We start from the raw sequence: 15,129 nt of genomic DNA, 5'->3' as shown, positions 1-15,129 counted from the left end.
TATAAATACGAAAATTAATGGTAATTATTTTGTTGACATGTAATTACTGAATTGACATAATTATTTAAATGGATATGTAATAATCATATAAACTTATTTGTAAAGTAAGTGTATAAAATAATAATTTTGAAGATAATTAAGTATGTTAAAAGGTTACAAAGAAACTTGGGAGCTAGGTATAATAAATAAAGTTATGAAGTTTTAATCGGGAGCCATGTACAGCAGATACAACCTTCCCAAAGTGTATATTATTATGATTAAAATATTGCTATCAATGGCCCAACATTTACTTCCCAAAGTGTAGATTGGGTGAGGCCCCGGCAGAGCCTCTTGGGTCGGCCCATGAATTCTTGTACGAGGGATAGGTCCAAATAGAAGTTAGAGAATCCACGTCTCCATTTTGATCCACCAACGGCTACCCCAAAAGTTTTCGAATTTTTCAGTCCCCACAGTTCTCATTTTCACTCATTTAAAGCGCCAAGGCCACCCCACCCAAACCCCCAAAACGGAACGGCTCAGTACCTACCGTATGGCAGTCTTGTAAATTCACAACTGTCCCTTCACACTTCCAACAATTTTCTTTCCCATTAAATTTTCCCACCCATTCTCAAATTTTCAGTTTTCCCGCCCAAAGAGTAATTCCCCCCTTCCCCCTCTCCTTCTCCCCCTCCTCCCTCATAAAAATCTAGGGTTTTCGTTTTCTTCCAATTGTTTGAACCTTTAAACCTTTTTTTTAAAGAAAAATCTTTTTTTTTCTGAAATGCCAGACCTTGGAAATCTTTCTAACTCTTCTTCTCTATCTCTCTCTCGTTGCCCTCACTTGAAACTTCTCCCCATTGACTCTGCCGATACCGCCGATGCTTTTGACCCTGGCGCTGTCAAAACCCTAGCCTTAAACTGCGGTTGGGCCCAGGGATTGGTCCGCAAAGGCGCTGACAGCAATGGGAATGGAATTAGGGGTTTGAAGCGAGTGAAGAAGGGGTCCAATGGTAAGGTTTTGGGGGATTATTTGAGGGATTGGGTTCAGAGTAAGATGGAATCTGGTATTCCTGAGTCCCGGTGTGTTCTTCCATTTCTCGTTGGGGCTAAGAAATCGGTACTTCTTTCTTCTTCTTCTTGTTTGTGAATTGTTTTGCTGTTTGGTTGTGGAAAGTGTGCGTGAAATTAATGGGTATTTAAGTTTAAACTGTGGATTCATTATTTGTTGAATTATTGTTTGGTTTATTGAAAATGGTGGAAAAAGGGTAAGTAGTAAATGTTAAAATTTGTAAAAGGTGGAGTTGTGGAAAGGTATATGACACAATTCAAGTTTAAGAAATTGAGCTTTTCCTGGGAATGTGCCTTCTCATTTCGTCTGGTGTCTTCCCATTTACGGAATGTGATGGCGGCGAAGGTGATTGTTGGTATTAAATTGTTGGGAAAATAACATTGCCATGTTTGGTATACATGGGAAATGCTGATTAAATTCTTGAGAAAGCTACATTGATATGTTTGGTTATTCAAGCATTTTACCGGGAAAGTAATGTTAATTTTCAAAATTTGTCTTGTCAATTAAAATGCAAATTTACTACTTTTTAATATTAGAACCATAACGGATTAACTTTAGTACTAAACATGAATCATTAGTATAGATCCATGCTAAATAGAAATTAAATTAGAAAAGACATTTTTATAAGTTCAAATTAAAATAGACAAGGAAAATATTATTTCCACATTTAAAAAATGAAAAACTTATTTTCATTCATGCTCAGAATTGCATAAAAAACAATTAAAAGCAAGTCCTTATAAATTGATCTTTAACAAACAATCATAAAACAGTATAAAAGAAGAAGAAACATGAATGATTGAAGGAAATTTAATCAATTGCCTATAAAGATTGAAGGAGATTGAAAAAGATGAAATTGTGAAAAAAGGTATATGACACATTAAAGTTAAAGAGCTTTTCTTGGATTTCACTTTTTTTGCTTGGAGAAATTAACACTACATTCTTAGTAAAGTGCTTGGATAACAAATATCCAATGTGACTTTTCCAGGATTTAATTAGCACTCTTCTATATATACCAAATGTTGCAATGTTATTTCCTTGCAATTTAATACCCAACAATCACCTTCCCAACAATTACATTCCATTGGAATCAAGAAATGGGAAGGCACCTTGTAATTTCTGAGATTGGCAGCATTGGATGCTAATTTTGTGTCAATTGCATCCTTGCTCTTGGCCAAGAAATTGTTCTAATAGAGGTCCTTTAGGCATATGGTGAGACAGTGTGGCAAACAAGTGATTAAGAATAATGTGGATGTGGTAAGGTATAGGAACTAAGGAAGGGAAGGGAGATTGAAAGTAGAAAGAGTGATGCTAGAGTTGGAACTAGGAACTGAAATGAGAGAAGACATTGGGATGGATAAGTGAGATGCGGAGAGATCTGTATAGAAATCTTTTCTTTCACCAAATGAGACCCATGTATCTTCTACATGTTAGGAAATGCACTTAATGAAACCAGTAAGAAAGTAGGTGCTAGTTCATTTTTTATTAAAGATAATCATGCTAAATATTAGGGCAATTGACTATTATTGTGAAGGTTGGGGAAGAAAGTTGAAATAGTGTAATGTTTGGACTATGGCATATGGGAGGCACTCATGTATTCTCCTGAAAAGTTAAGGTTGTGACCCTTAACTATCCTCATATTTGAGTCACCAAGTCAAGCTTCTACAACATTTCAAGAGAAATAGTTAAGCCAAGGATCTTTCCATTTGTCTTGGGGATGAATCCTTGCATGTTTATTTTTTAATGCAATTTTGTTGATGTTACATGCAACACATGATTGCAAATGAGGTAAATTTTGTACATTTACAATTAACCAAAAACATTTATCTTCAATTACAAAAAATGTAGTGTATGATATTATAATTGCAAATTCCTATATGAAATCTTTTCATTAGATATTGCAGTATTTTAAGCATCTTAACTTAACAATGTGTTTCGCCCCCATTTCCATGAAGAACAAAGGTGCTTTATGTGTTTTATTATTTACTGTCTTGGTGTTAGGAACTTCTCTAGATAGCAGCCAATACTTTTGCAGGATTCCTTTTCTTTCAGTGGATGGAGAGGGTTAAAATTGTGTAAATAAGTTTGTCTATAGAGTTCTTGAGAGATTAGAAATTCTTTTGTAGTTTCCAGATGATAACTGAATGGGGATTCAGCATGCAAAAAATTTACTGTTAAAGCTTCATTACAAACTCCTTAATATTTGTTGGTGGCTTCTTGCTGGTGAAGAGGGTCTTGATGGTCCATGGTTGCTTTCTTTGGAAAAACATGTTTTAGAGATGTACAATCGATGGCAAACTAGCTTAGCAGAAACTAAATTATGCAATGTAGGTGTTGTAGCCATCTTCTTTTGCTACTCAGTTTTTTGTTTAGTTTGGGTTCTTGGGTTTTCTGTCAAGGGAAATTTCCTTTCTTCCAGGCAAAATGGGTATCTGTTCAACTTAAGGTGGTAAGATTGCTGCAACATTACTCCACATTTTGTGCCTCAGTCCATTTGGATCTCAGATTGAGTGCTGCAAGTAGTTTTCATTATTTATGAATTTTAATCCTTGAAGTTTATGAGTTTTTAAGCCTTCGACATTATGCAATGTACCTGGAGTTTTTGTGGTTAAGTACTACTTCCCTTCTCACTATAATTTTTCTGTCATGAGGGTGCTAACATTCTCGTCCTTCCAATTTTTTGTTTGTAGCTAGCTTCTCTGTTCCTTGTTCAGTAGAGCTTACTTATCAGATAAATAGAAGAAATGTACTGCATATATTTCTGAAGTTGAGTTTATTGCCTGACACATAGCTAACAGTGGTATTAGCAGACTATATACCTGCCTAGGATGTTCATTTGGTGAATGGTTTGCTGAATTTATTGTGTTTTTATGTATAGGTTTAGGGTTCAGCATTTTGTATGTTCAGCATTTTGAAACTTGAATATGTTATGTACAGCTAGAGTTCACTGCCTTTTTGTTTCTATACTCTGTATTAACATTTTGGTGAAGATTGAGTTTCTCAATGTAAATATAATATCCTTTGATTGTACTAAGCTGGTTGATATTTGACTGTTTGTTTATAGTGCTCAGTTCTTTTTTCTTTCTTTTCATTCTGAAAATTCATCTCAGGTTGAATGTCTCCATTGCTATAAGCTCATCTATCCAGGGGAGGAGGTATTATGCTCGGTTCGTGGTTGTCAAGGAGTTTATCACAAAAAATGTGCCAAAGAAAGTTTTAGGATGTCTAATCCCAAAAAGTTCCAGTGTCCACAGCATGTAATACCTGCATCAGCTAATTTATTGTTTACTTTCAAAGACTTTTACATCCTTGTTCTGTTTCTTGGCTTCTAACTAGCAAAATGTACCCGGTCATTTACAGAGTAGAGAAGGGAAAAGGGGAGAGGGACAGATATTCATACTCTATATTTATATAAATGTATGTATGTATTTATGTGTCTATGTGTGTATGTATGTATGCATGCATGCATGTATAGTTTTCTTGTTTGAACAGGAAGTGCAAGTCCAACTATGGGTTTTTTCCTTTGACTTTTAAGCTTTTGGTTGTGTGTTTACTTTCTTTACAACTATGTTTTTAGTATTTTAGTTATGTTGTTTTAGTTGATTCATAAAAGTCTGTCTGGGCTGTTTTCTCTCTGTTCCTAATTGTTCCCATGGTGTTGGGAATGCCTTACAGGAAACATAATTTAGTTACAACTCAGAGGTTACATGTTTTCTCTTGAATGAAAAGTTTCTTGCTCTTGGGATTAAACCCTAATTTTCTAAAGATACTATGATGTTAGAACCATCTTATGCTGTGATCATAAATGAGTGTATAGCCCATATCTCTAGATAAAGAATATCTTCTGCAGAAACTGAAAGCAACTTGTGTTACTTTTGACCAGAAATCTGAAAATGTTTCAAGTTTGAATGCTCTTTTCTCAGATATTGCACTTTATGATCCACTTTCTCATGATTTATGAATTATTTTTATTCTAGATGATTGTGCTTTGTGAGGATTGAGAATGTCTTTTCTAAAACATGTTCATAATTAGTTCTTGCACTTTTGCTTATCTACTTGGCATCTTCAATGAATAGGTATGCTTCGTTTGCAGACAGAGAACACAATGGCGATGTGTATGTTGTACAATGGCGTCTCATAATAAGTGTGCCCCGTGGCCAGATGCAGTGAATCATTTGGAGGACAAACCAGGGAGAGCAATTTGTTGGAGGCATCCAACTAATTGGCGGCTGGACAAGAAGGTCAATTTCTTCTTTCCTTCATCAGATATGTCCTATTTCTGGCTTTTAGTCTTATGTTGTTATTCCCTTTGACAAGGCTGCCTTCAAGTACCTTTGGTAAAGTCTTTAGCAGATGTGGTTTGCAAGGTATTGGTTGTGTGTCAAATAAAATTTTTCTTTAACTGCATTTTCTTTCTTTGTTTTCTTCTCTTGGGGTCATGTTCTAGATAATTTTGCTAAATACATAAACCTATTCCAATTCCAGAAAATCACTTCAAAATTTATGCCTTCAGTTAAATTTTTTGTAATTGACTCGGAGTCTAGTTTGCCATATTGGTGAAAATTTTCAAATAAGAAAAGATTTGGTTTATTATTATTTTGGAAACTTAAGGTTGTATTTTGGAATTTGAATCTGAACAAGGGATTTGGATTTCAAATTAGCATAAATTGTGTGATAAAACTGATGAAATGTGACTCATGATTACACTCAAATCTATGCATTTGTTATTATCTCTCAAATAGTGAATTTGATATACTTAGATGGTGAAAACGATTTTAAATACATCCCTTCTTGCTCTCTTAGACACATAGGTAGCTTGAAATTTTATTAATTTTTTTAGAATGTCTATATTCTTTGACTCCTACCAGAGTTTGAGACTTAGAAAAGAAATCTTACTCAAGGAAAAAGGTTATGGATGTAAGATTGGTGTAGTTGATGCGAGATCCAAATTTATATTATTAATTTGATGCAAGATTTTCAATTGTTATGTAGTTTATCGAACTCTAGGGGTTGCAAATTCTTTGACTTATACCTGAGTTTGAGACTTTTTTTGTTGCATGGCCTGAAGGATTGAGTTTAAGTTTGCTCACTTCACCTCACCGTTATAAATGTGATTCAAATCTGATCCATGACCTTATTCATGTTCAGTAGGCTAAAAGTTGCTGCAAGATCTTACATCTATTCCATTCCTCAAATTTGAGATGTAGAAATCTCTCATTTTGACTGGACTTTGAGCTTCCTGAGATTCTGGAAGTCAAGAGCCTTTTGTTTAATGATCTTCATTAGTTGATTGCAGGACATAAATTCTATGCCGTATATCTTGTGTTAGAAGAGAAAATTAAAAAAGAAGTAAAGAGCAGACTATTGTCTTCCTTCTCTAGAAATGTTATCCTAGGAAAAAGGTAATAGGTTATCTAATATACTTTAGAATATATTTTCTTGAAAGTGCTGCCTCTTTTACACTAAAGGAAACTCTTGTAGGAATTCACATAACAACAATGCTGTTTCAGATGTCCACCTTGCTTGAAGTTTCTATTTAAAAATATGGTTGAAAATTCTGCTTATGGATTTATGACAAGATAAAAAATAGAATGTTAGTGAATAAATTTGTCAATATGAACAGTTACAAGTGTCCATTGTTCCTGTACGCAAGTGAACATCATGGTGTCTAATTTTCTAGCATTTCTACTGCTGGAAATCAAATTTCTTATTGGTTAATGGTATTGTCACATTCCTTTTTTCAGTGTTGGTATATATGCGTTTGTGTCTGCTTATGTCCGATATAGTGCATGCCCTATAAAAGCTTTAAAATTCTAGTCCAGTTAGTTATTGTGAACAATGAAATAGATTGGTCTATGATATAGTTATTTTGATCACCCTGATCATGGTACTTACAAACATATTATTTCAAGTGTTGATGAATAAGAGTTAAACATGTGAAACTTACTAGTTCAGTTTAACTGTATCATTGTCTTTTATCTTGAGGTTTATCTCTCCATTCTTATTTTCTATTGATTAGGCTGGCTGACAGGACTGATATATTTATTGAATGAGCAGCATGCAGTTCCAGCAACTGAAATAGAGGTCAGATTTTTTTTTTGCACAGTTTTGTAGTGAAATTTTTTAACTTATATATAAACTTCCACTCTGTGGATATTTAAAATTGTACAAATTGTTAATACATATTTATTGGAAACAAGGTAGTATTATCTGATAACTCTTTCAAGTCTAGGATAGAAACTTTTTATATTATGTGTTATAAATTGAAGCTTCCAAATATGTCATAATAAAGTGCATGTTATATTCACACTTCATGCCATTAGAAAAAATGGGGAAAAGATTGAGTTTGACCTTGCAACAATTAGCTTTTGCCTGTATATTGCCCAGTTTGAGATTTAGATCGACCTGATACCTTGATGTACTTTGGACAGCCCTTGGAAGAAAATGGAAATTTTTGGTTTGCTTCTTGAGAATTGGAATTCTTATCCCAAACAAGGTGTAAAAAAGACTATCGGAACTCATTAATTTCCTTAGAAGTTATTTGAGGACTTTGTTATAGTTGTTGTTGTTCGATAATACCTAGTAAAGTTGGTTTTCAATGAGAAACTCTTCAAGATTGTCAAGATCAGCAGAATCTTCAAGGGTAAAATAATAATCTATACCATGACAATTGCTGACTCATCTGCCCTTTTTCTTGAAAAACGTTTGGTTGCAGTTAATGATATCTGTCAAATATGCTTAGCGATCTCCAGATTTAATTGGCTAACTATTTCCATGGTTCATATTTTAGGAAATTTTCTGTCAATTGCCTTTACCTTACAAGGATGAGGAGTTCAAGCTTGACTTGACATGGAAAGATTTAATGGAGAATAAATTGGAGCCACCTCCATATGTCCACATCAAGCGCAGTATCCTAAGCATTTCATTACTTTATTGAATCAAATTCATGTTTATGAGTTGAATGATCACACATGCTTGTATAGTTGATTTTCTTTTTCTATTACATACTAAATATAACTAACAAATATTAATTTTCAAAGGGATTTTCTTTTCCTTGTCAAATTTGAGTTCTCTCCGTAATTTATAATGCATTTATCTTTACCAGTTTATAAATGGATTTTTTTTCAGAATTTTCTTCATAATATTTTGGAATTTGATATTGTGTGTAAATTTAATGCGTTATACATATATTTACCTTCATATTGGATGCTTAGTGAAATTAATATCATACATATTAAGTTGAAACCATCATATGAAAAGAATTAAAATAACTTAAAGACTTTAAGATATGGCAAGTTGTGTTGTGAATTGTGATTGCTTGAAAGTTAATGTCTACAATATTTAGTTGTTGAAATGTGCCATTCCTTTGTTTATTTAAGTGTCGATGATAGATTCCTAATTATCATTACAACCATAAAAGTATAATTAGTAGAGAAAGAAATCTATCATATAACAGTCTTACATTAGAAAAATTAATGATTGTTGCTGTGGTCAATATATCAACGAGGGTAGTTACGATTTTTTCTAATATAGTTTTGCTTGCTCTGGCTATGTGTTATAGCTGGTGGAGAAGAAAATGGAGTTATTCATAATCTATTTTATACAATGCAATTATTTTGTTAAATAGATATCAGAATTGTTTTAAACCTAAATCTACGTCTTGTAGTTTATTTCCTCAACTTTGCTGAATTTCTATTTAATTTTTATCAAATTTTTAGAATAAACAAGCTACATAAATGGAATGAATGCACAAAGTATCCAACATATATATTTTTTCAAATATGTTTGCATTTAAAATAATTGGGGTGGTTTTGAAAGAAAATGAGAATAGGAAAATATTGTTTTTAACGTGCTAATGGGAGTTGCTGATGATGACTATACTGCTTGATATTGAACAGATTCTTGCTGTTCAACCGAGGATACATATGATAAGATGTCTAAGCATTAGGTGTTGCGATATGCTGAATTATAAGGCTCAATTATGATTTGTCATTTAACATGTTGAATGCCAATTTCTAATCTGGCAAATTCAAATTTTGTTTCATCATTCTTTCTGTTTGAGCTGCCTTAAATGAAGTTAGATGTCTACCTAGTGAAGAAAAAGCGTGATGATGCCGATGATGATATTGGATGCACAAGTTGTAGTTCCACTTGCTCTGAGGATTGTGTATGCAGGTATTTATAATCTGTCTTTCAAGTTTATAATGCTTAACACTAGTATAATCAATGATCATCTAATCCTAGTGTATTCAATCAATCTCTCTTCCTCCCCCCTCCACATGCACCTTTTCTAAAATATCATGTCATGCAATGTTCTTTCTAATTGATCGGTAATTTCTTCCTGAGTGTTTTATGACTGCGAAAAATTTTCCTGTAGAGCATCATCGATTTTTTTAAAATTTGTTTTCCCCTGGAGAAGAATTGTGCAGATGGGTTGGTGAACTTCTAAAAATGAAGTTGCATTTCATGTTGCACGTTGAGTCTCCTTTTCACTCGTTCCTTTGCATTCTGTTCAATGTACATGGGTTTCACATTATTGTTTTCTAACTTGATATTAGAAAATGATTTTTCTTCTCTCTCAATCAGTTTGTTACTTCATGGGAGCTAACATTGTTGGTTCCAATCCTGTAGAGCCTGATTTTGCTCTTGTTAGGTAAAAAATTACACCACTGAAAAAACTGAAATACTATTTGAATTTGACCTCCTTGGATTAAATTAAAGGTGGGTGAAAAAAAAGAGATGTTAGGAAATGAAAGGTCCAACAGATTACCATGTGTATTTTGAATATGCGGCTGCAAATAATCCAACCAAAGTAATATGAATTAAACCTAAGTCGATTCCAAATGGAAAAGCTTCAGTTATCTCAATTTCTTTGGAGGGAGAAAAAGAAAGGTAATATCTATCCCAAAATGTTGATCTCTACTGCCCATGAATCTCAATAGCTAAATTTGATGGTAAATAATTCTGTTCTTTTGCATTCTTCATCTGGTGGAAAGACTTGATATTTCATTTGAATGCACCAGTTGGCATGATTATGCAAAGCAGTTATGTTAATGTTATTTATAACTATAGTGTTTCACTATTTAGATTTGCCTTTAATGTGACGAGTTGATGATAAATTATAACATGCTTGTACTGTATGGTAGAGTTCAATCTGTTCAAAGGCTTGCCACTGCCCTGAAACCTGCAACAACAGGCCATTTCGCAAGGAGAAAAGGATCAGAATTGTCAAGGTGACAATGAGTTGTCATCAATTATCTTTATTTTGAATTGGTATCTCTATCAGCAGATGATATTTATTGTTGGTTTTAGGATTATTCTTGAGAAATTATGAGTGCAATTATTTCCTATAAAATTCTCTTCTGAATAAATGTTTATTTTCCTTTCAGACTGAACTTTGTGGTTGGGGTGTAGAGGCCGCTGAACCTATTAATAAAGGAGATTTTGTAATTGAGTATATTGGGGAAGGTAGTTTCACTTCTTCTCACTTAACTTATTTTTCAGTATATTTAAACATAGTTTTGTCTTTTACCTTTTTTGTGAAGTGTCAAGTTACAGTTGTTATGGAAAAATTTTGCATTTAAACATCCCTGAACAGTTCCCTTTTATAGAAATTTTTATTATTGGTTATCATTGTCATCGAAGAGGTGTATTCTTTGCCTAAAGTGCAGCAACGTTCTCTAGTTTATGTATATTTTAGTAGCATAAGTATAAGATCAACGGAAGACATGAATTATTTATTGAATCGGATAATGTCTTGTACTTTTATAGACCAAAAAAATCATAGTTTTATAAATCTTTCCAAGGTAACCATGTCCTGCATGGTGTAACTCTTGTTCTCATAGTTATTGCTTAAAAATCCATGCTTAAGGTTTTGTTAATTTTTTTTATTCCATCAACACCACATAGCTGTGGTCCTGTGGACATGTCATAAATTAATTTTTTTTTTCTGGGGAGAGGGTGGTGGTGGGGTGGGGGGTTTCTTTTTGTTTGTGTGTGTTGCAAATAAATTATAGTTATGAAGTTAGTTAACAATCTTCTCAATACAATTTCACTTAGACTTAATCACAAATCATGCATAAACATGCTTATATGCATGTTGACTGTTAAGCTATCTAAAATTTTGGATGACGTAGACCATGAAACATTTGATAGTTTTATTTTTAGGAGCAACATTGGTGTACTTTTAAATTTAACCATTTGGGTTCAGATATAGGCATAGATGCAATCAGTGTGACAATTAGACATGACAAATATTTTGTCATTGTCTCTTTACAGATGAAATACTACAAGTTCTACCAAGAAACAGTGAACCTTTGTTTCTTCACTTGCCTGATTGTACTGTGGAATTTCATATGTACAATGAATATAAGCACACTTTTTATCATCTGATTTTGTGGATGGCCTTCCTTACTGTTTCATCTTTCCTTTTCTTTATTTGAGAGCTGAATACTAATTATAACTATCTTTGTTTACAGTAATTGATGATGCTCAGTGCGAAAAGAGGCTTTGGGACATGAAGTACAAGGGGGTGAAGAACTTTTACATGTGTGAAATTCGGAAAGACTTCACAATAGATGCAACTTTTAAAGGGAACACATCTCGTTTTTTAAATCACGGCTGTGATCCGAACTGTGTTTTGGAGAAGTGGTTTGTATAATGATATTGCTTTTTTATGTTGTGGCTGTTAAATGCTGTAAAAACTTATGGTTGCTTTAAGATTGGAGGGCATTATTGCAAATACTGTATGCTCATTTTCTAGGAAACTCCACTTGCATGCACCCAGCTATTATCCTTGTCTGTGGCTTTAGATTGTATAAATGCCTAGCAAAAGATTTTTGTTCAAATAGCTATGCATCTGTCTAAGCAATGAGAGAAATACAGAAAGAGAATAGATGAGAACTGAAGCGAATCTTTCTTTCCTTTATTTGAATGTTGGCTAATTAGAAGAATACCGTTGTGATTTTGCTGTATCATTAGTGTACATTAGTTAGATATTTTAGGAATATGTTTGGAATTAGCAACAACAGTTTATTTTTTCTTCTTCTTTACTTTCTTTTTTCTTTTAAAAAAATATTGGAAAGCTTCAGAGGCCAAATGCTGTCAACTGAATTTTTTCACATTTCTTTCTTTATATGTTTTTCCATATTTGGGTTCTACAATTTCTTGGGCAGATATTTGCCAGCATTTGTTGATAAGAAATTACAAACAGCTTAGTGGACTACACTAGTTAGCTTAGATTTTTTGGGGCCATTGGCTAGCTGGCTTCAAAATCCTATTTACTTCTCATACCTCTAGAGTAGAATTTTAGTGCCACTTGGATTCTTATTTTCTCACCAAAACATTCAGGTTCATGTGTATTTGGCAGGATTCTTTTTATGCTAAAGCCAATGTAGTAGAACCTTCTTTGGTAATATTTGGTTTTAACCATTTGAAACTGCTATTTTGTCAGGCAAGTTGAAGGGGAAACACGAGTGGGTGTGTTCGCTGCTCGATCAATTGAAGTTGGTGAGCCGCTGACATATGACTACAGGTATGCATGGGTCTGAAAACTGATTGCACAGCCTAACTTGATGCCATTTTTGTGTTTTCAGTATATTGCAATTTACAACTATAACGATGCATGAATATAGACTTGATTGTGGACATCTACACTAACTATTACTAATGCCCTCGATTGCATTTGGTGTCATGAGTCAACTGACATTAACTTAGTTGGTGCATTTTACCAAAAAAATAAATTAAATTATATAAAATGAAGGATATAAATGTCATTTAATAATTCTATAAATGAGGATTTAGATAATATTTTTTATTTAATTTATTTCTAATAAGTTTCACACTTGCAAGTGGAAGAAAAGCACTCATTCCTATAGTTAACTATTTTTTTCTTCCATTTTATTTTTTCTCACGTTGATTATTTTCACCTATTCTCTCCAAAATCTAGTTTGGCATTATGGCCATTGAAATTTTCTTATTATTCTTATGATTTTTCCTTTTCTGGAAAGAAACGTTAAACTGCAATAGGTGGCGTACTTTGGTAAATGAACCTTGACTATCATATTGTTTTTACCTTTTGCCTTGTGAATTTGTTCCTGAGAAAATTGATAGATTAGTATATTCCTATCTTGCAGTGGGTTCGGATTCTGAAAAGCTTATCTAGACATGATGTGAACTATGTATATGTTGATGCACAATTGTATGTTTAGTGCTTTCTAAATGAGATACAGATCTCCTGGCTTCATGTACTCCTTTTTCAGTAGGTCAATGGCACAGACTATGCAATCATCACATCAGAAATTTAGGAAATAGAGGTCTTTCTTTTTACCATTCTCATGAAAGAATAGAATCTGAATCATAGCTTTGTGGTGCTTACAAATTGCCCCAAAGCTAAAGTACTTACAGAAGAGAACAGAAAACAATAAGATGTATCTAATGTGTAATTAATGATTTGCTGATTTTTGAGTTCTTCATATGATGAGATCTTTATTATTAAATGTCACTCTAATATCAAACTTATAGATATAAATGGCAACATCATTGGTTTGCTGATCTCAGTTGGTGGGAAAATGCCGAGTTTATTGTCGTTGTATCAAGGTTTACTGATTAATATGCCATGTTATCTTGTCCTTAAAGAAAGTTTGCCTCTGTTGCATTATGTAAGATTAAATTCGAAGTCTGTGCTGCCGTTGGTGATTGTTCTCTGGTAATAAAAGCTGCATCATCTCTTTATCAAACTGTAGTCATGGACTTCATGACTTCATGTAAGTTACCTATTGGTCCATAGATATAGAAGAGCTTGTAACATGTTTCTTTTTAATAAGAGGATCGTTGCATGATAGAAGTGACTTTATGGGGTTATATAGTTTGTGAACACAACTTCTCATCTCATTGTGGAATCTGGAGTGGATCCCTCAAGCATAGCGACAGATGCTAAAGTTTACCCATTTTATATAAAAAAAAACACCAAAATACTGAATACTTCTTTTTGTTTGGCTTTTGCTTGTGTAGGTTTGTGCAATTTGGACCCGAAGTGAAGTGCTATTGTGGTGCTTCAAATTGTCAAGGTTATCTTGGGACCAAAAGAAAGATTGTTAAGTTGGATCTTTCTTGGGGCTCAAAACGCAGGAGATCTTCAACTGCTTGCTTAGCCATCATAACTGTATAATTTGTATCAGTTGCATGTTTAGATTGGCTGGTTTGTTGTAAATTAGTCTTACCAGGCCAGAATGGGTGAAAAAAAAATTGAAAAGAAGAAAGAAAATGAAAGAACCAAGATGAGTCAAGTTTCAACATTGTTGAAAAAAAAAAGTATTTTTCTCACTTAAAACATTTCCAAAATCCCCTTTCAATTGGCTTTGATGTAATACTACTGTAAGGAAAGCTTAGCTCCCCATGTTGGGTTGCTCATCTGAATGCAGAGTTGGATCTTGGTCACATTGGCTGAGAAAAATGAAAATGACTTGTCAGAGGCATTCAACTGTCTTAATTGTGGTTTTCATGTTTATAGAGATTGATTGACCCAAGGTTGAAGGTTCCTTGCTCATTCCCTGAGTTGTGCCCATGTAATGTAAGGTAGCAAAGGTTATGCCTCAACAATCACTTCATTCTTTTTCCCTGATTGCAGGACTCTGTGTCATAGCTTGATTGAGGCCCTGTTCGGCACCTCCATTGCGGTGGTAAAATACAGTGGTGTGACCATCTGTTGGGCATTGAGCAGCTTGATTGGACCATGCCCATTGCATCGCAACCTTTAGCACACCTGGACTTCGAGGTTCCAATGGCCTTATTGCATTCAACCCGGACCATTGTACTCTTAACCTTCCCTTGCTTTTTTGGCCTTTGATAGAATTGTATGTCACGAAAATACCCTCCTAATATGAAATTTTTACACAAATATCTGCACGAGGTTTTACTAATTTTTTAATAAGTTAATAAATATATAATAATGTAAATGGCATCTTAAATAATTATTATTTTATCACTGTCATTTTTTGACTAATTGTTATATCAAAAATTATGTTAATATCAAATATTATGTGTTAATATTTTTTTATTTAAAATATCAAATAAGATACAAAATA

General features: G+C 33.5%; 1 protein-coding gene across 1 annotated transcript; it reads left to right on the top strand.

Annotated features, from left to right (window-relative positions):
• Positions 1-708: 708 nt before the first annotated feature.
• SDG4 (SET domain group 4) lies at positions 709-14,911 on the top strand. Its single transcript, XM_021420836.1, has 12 exons — positions 709-1,096; positions 4,156-4,302; positions 5,122-5,286; positions 7,103-7,129; positions 7,836-7,953; positions 9,127-9,220; positions 9,811-9,820; positions 10,192-10,278; positions 10,435-10,513; positions 11,524-11,695; positions 12,498-12,578; positions 14,057-14,911. The coding sequence occupies exons 1-12, from the start codon at positions 761-763 to the stop codon at positions 14,211-14,213; spliced, it is 1,473 nt and encodes a 490-aa protein (XP_021276511.1). The 5' UTR covers positions 709-760; the 3' UTR covers positions 14,214-14,911.
• The last annotated feature ends 218 nt before the right edge of the window (positions 14,912-15,129 follow it).

Source organism: Theobroma umbraticum, unplaced genomic scaffold, assembly GCF_002168275.2.
Source record: "Theobroma umbraticum cultivar Fairchild unplaced genomic scaffold, ASM216827v3 scaffold_56.0, whole genome shotgun sequence".
NCBI lineage: Eukaryota > Viridiplantae > Streptophyta > Magnoliopsida > Malvales > Malvaceae > Theobroma > Theobroma umbraticum.
This window is presented reverse-complemented; position numbering and strand designations above follow the sequence as displayed.

What these genes read in the sequence shown, in the direction of transcription:
- SDG4 (XM_021420836.1), top strand. Translation starts at nt 761, where the DNA reads ATGCCAGACCTTGGAAATCTTTCTAACTCTTCTTCTCTATCTCTCTCT. An exon ending in TTCCAGCAACTGAAATAGAG is followed by an intron (nt 7,130 to 7,835) that starts GTCAGATTTTTT and finishes TTCATATTTTAG; the next exon opens with GAAATTTTCTGTCAATTGCC. An exon ending in AATTGAGTATATTGGGGAAG is followed by an intron (nt 10,514 to 11,523) that starts GTAGTTTCACTT and finishes CTTTGTTTACAG; the next exon opens with TAATTGATGATGCTCAGTGC.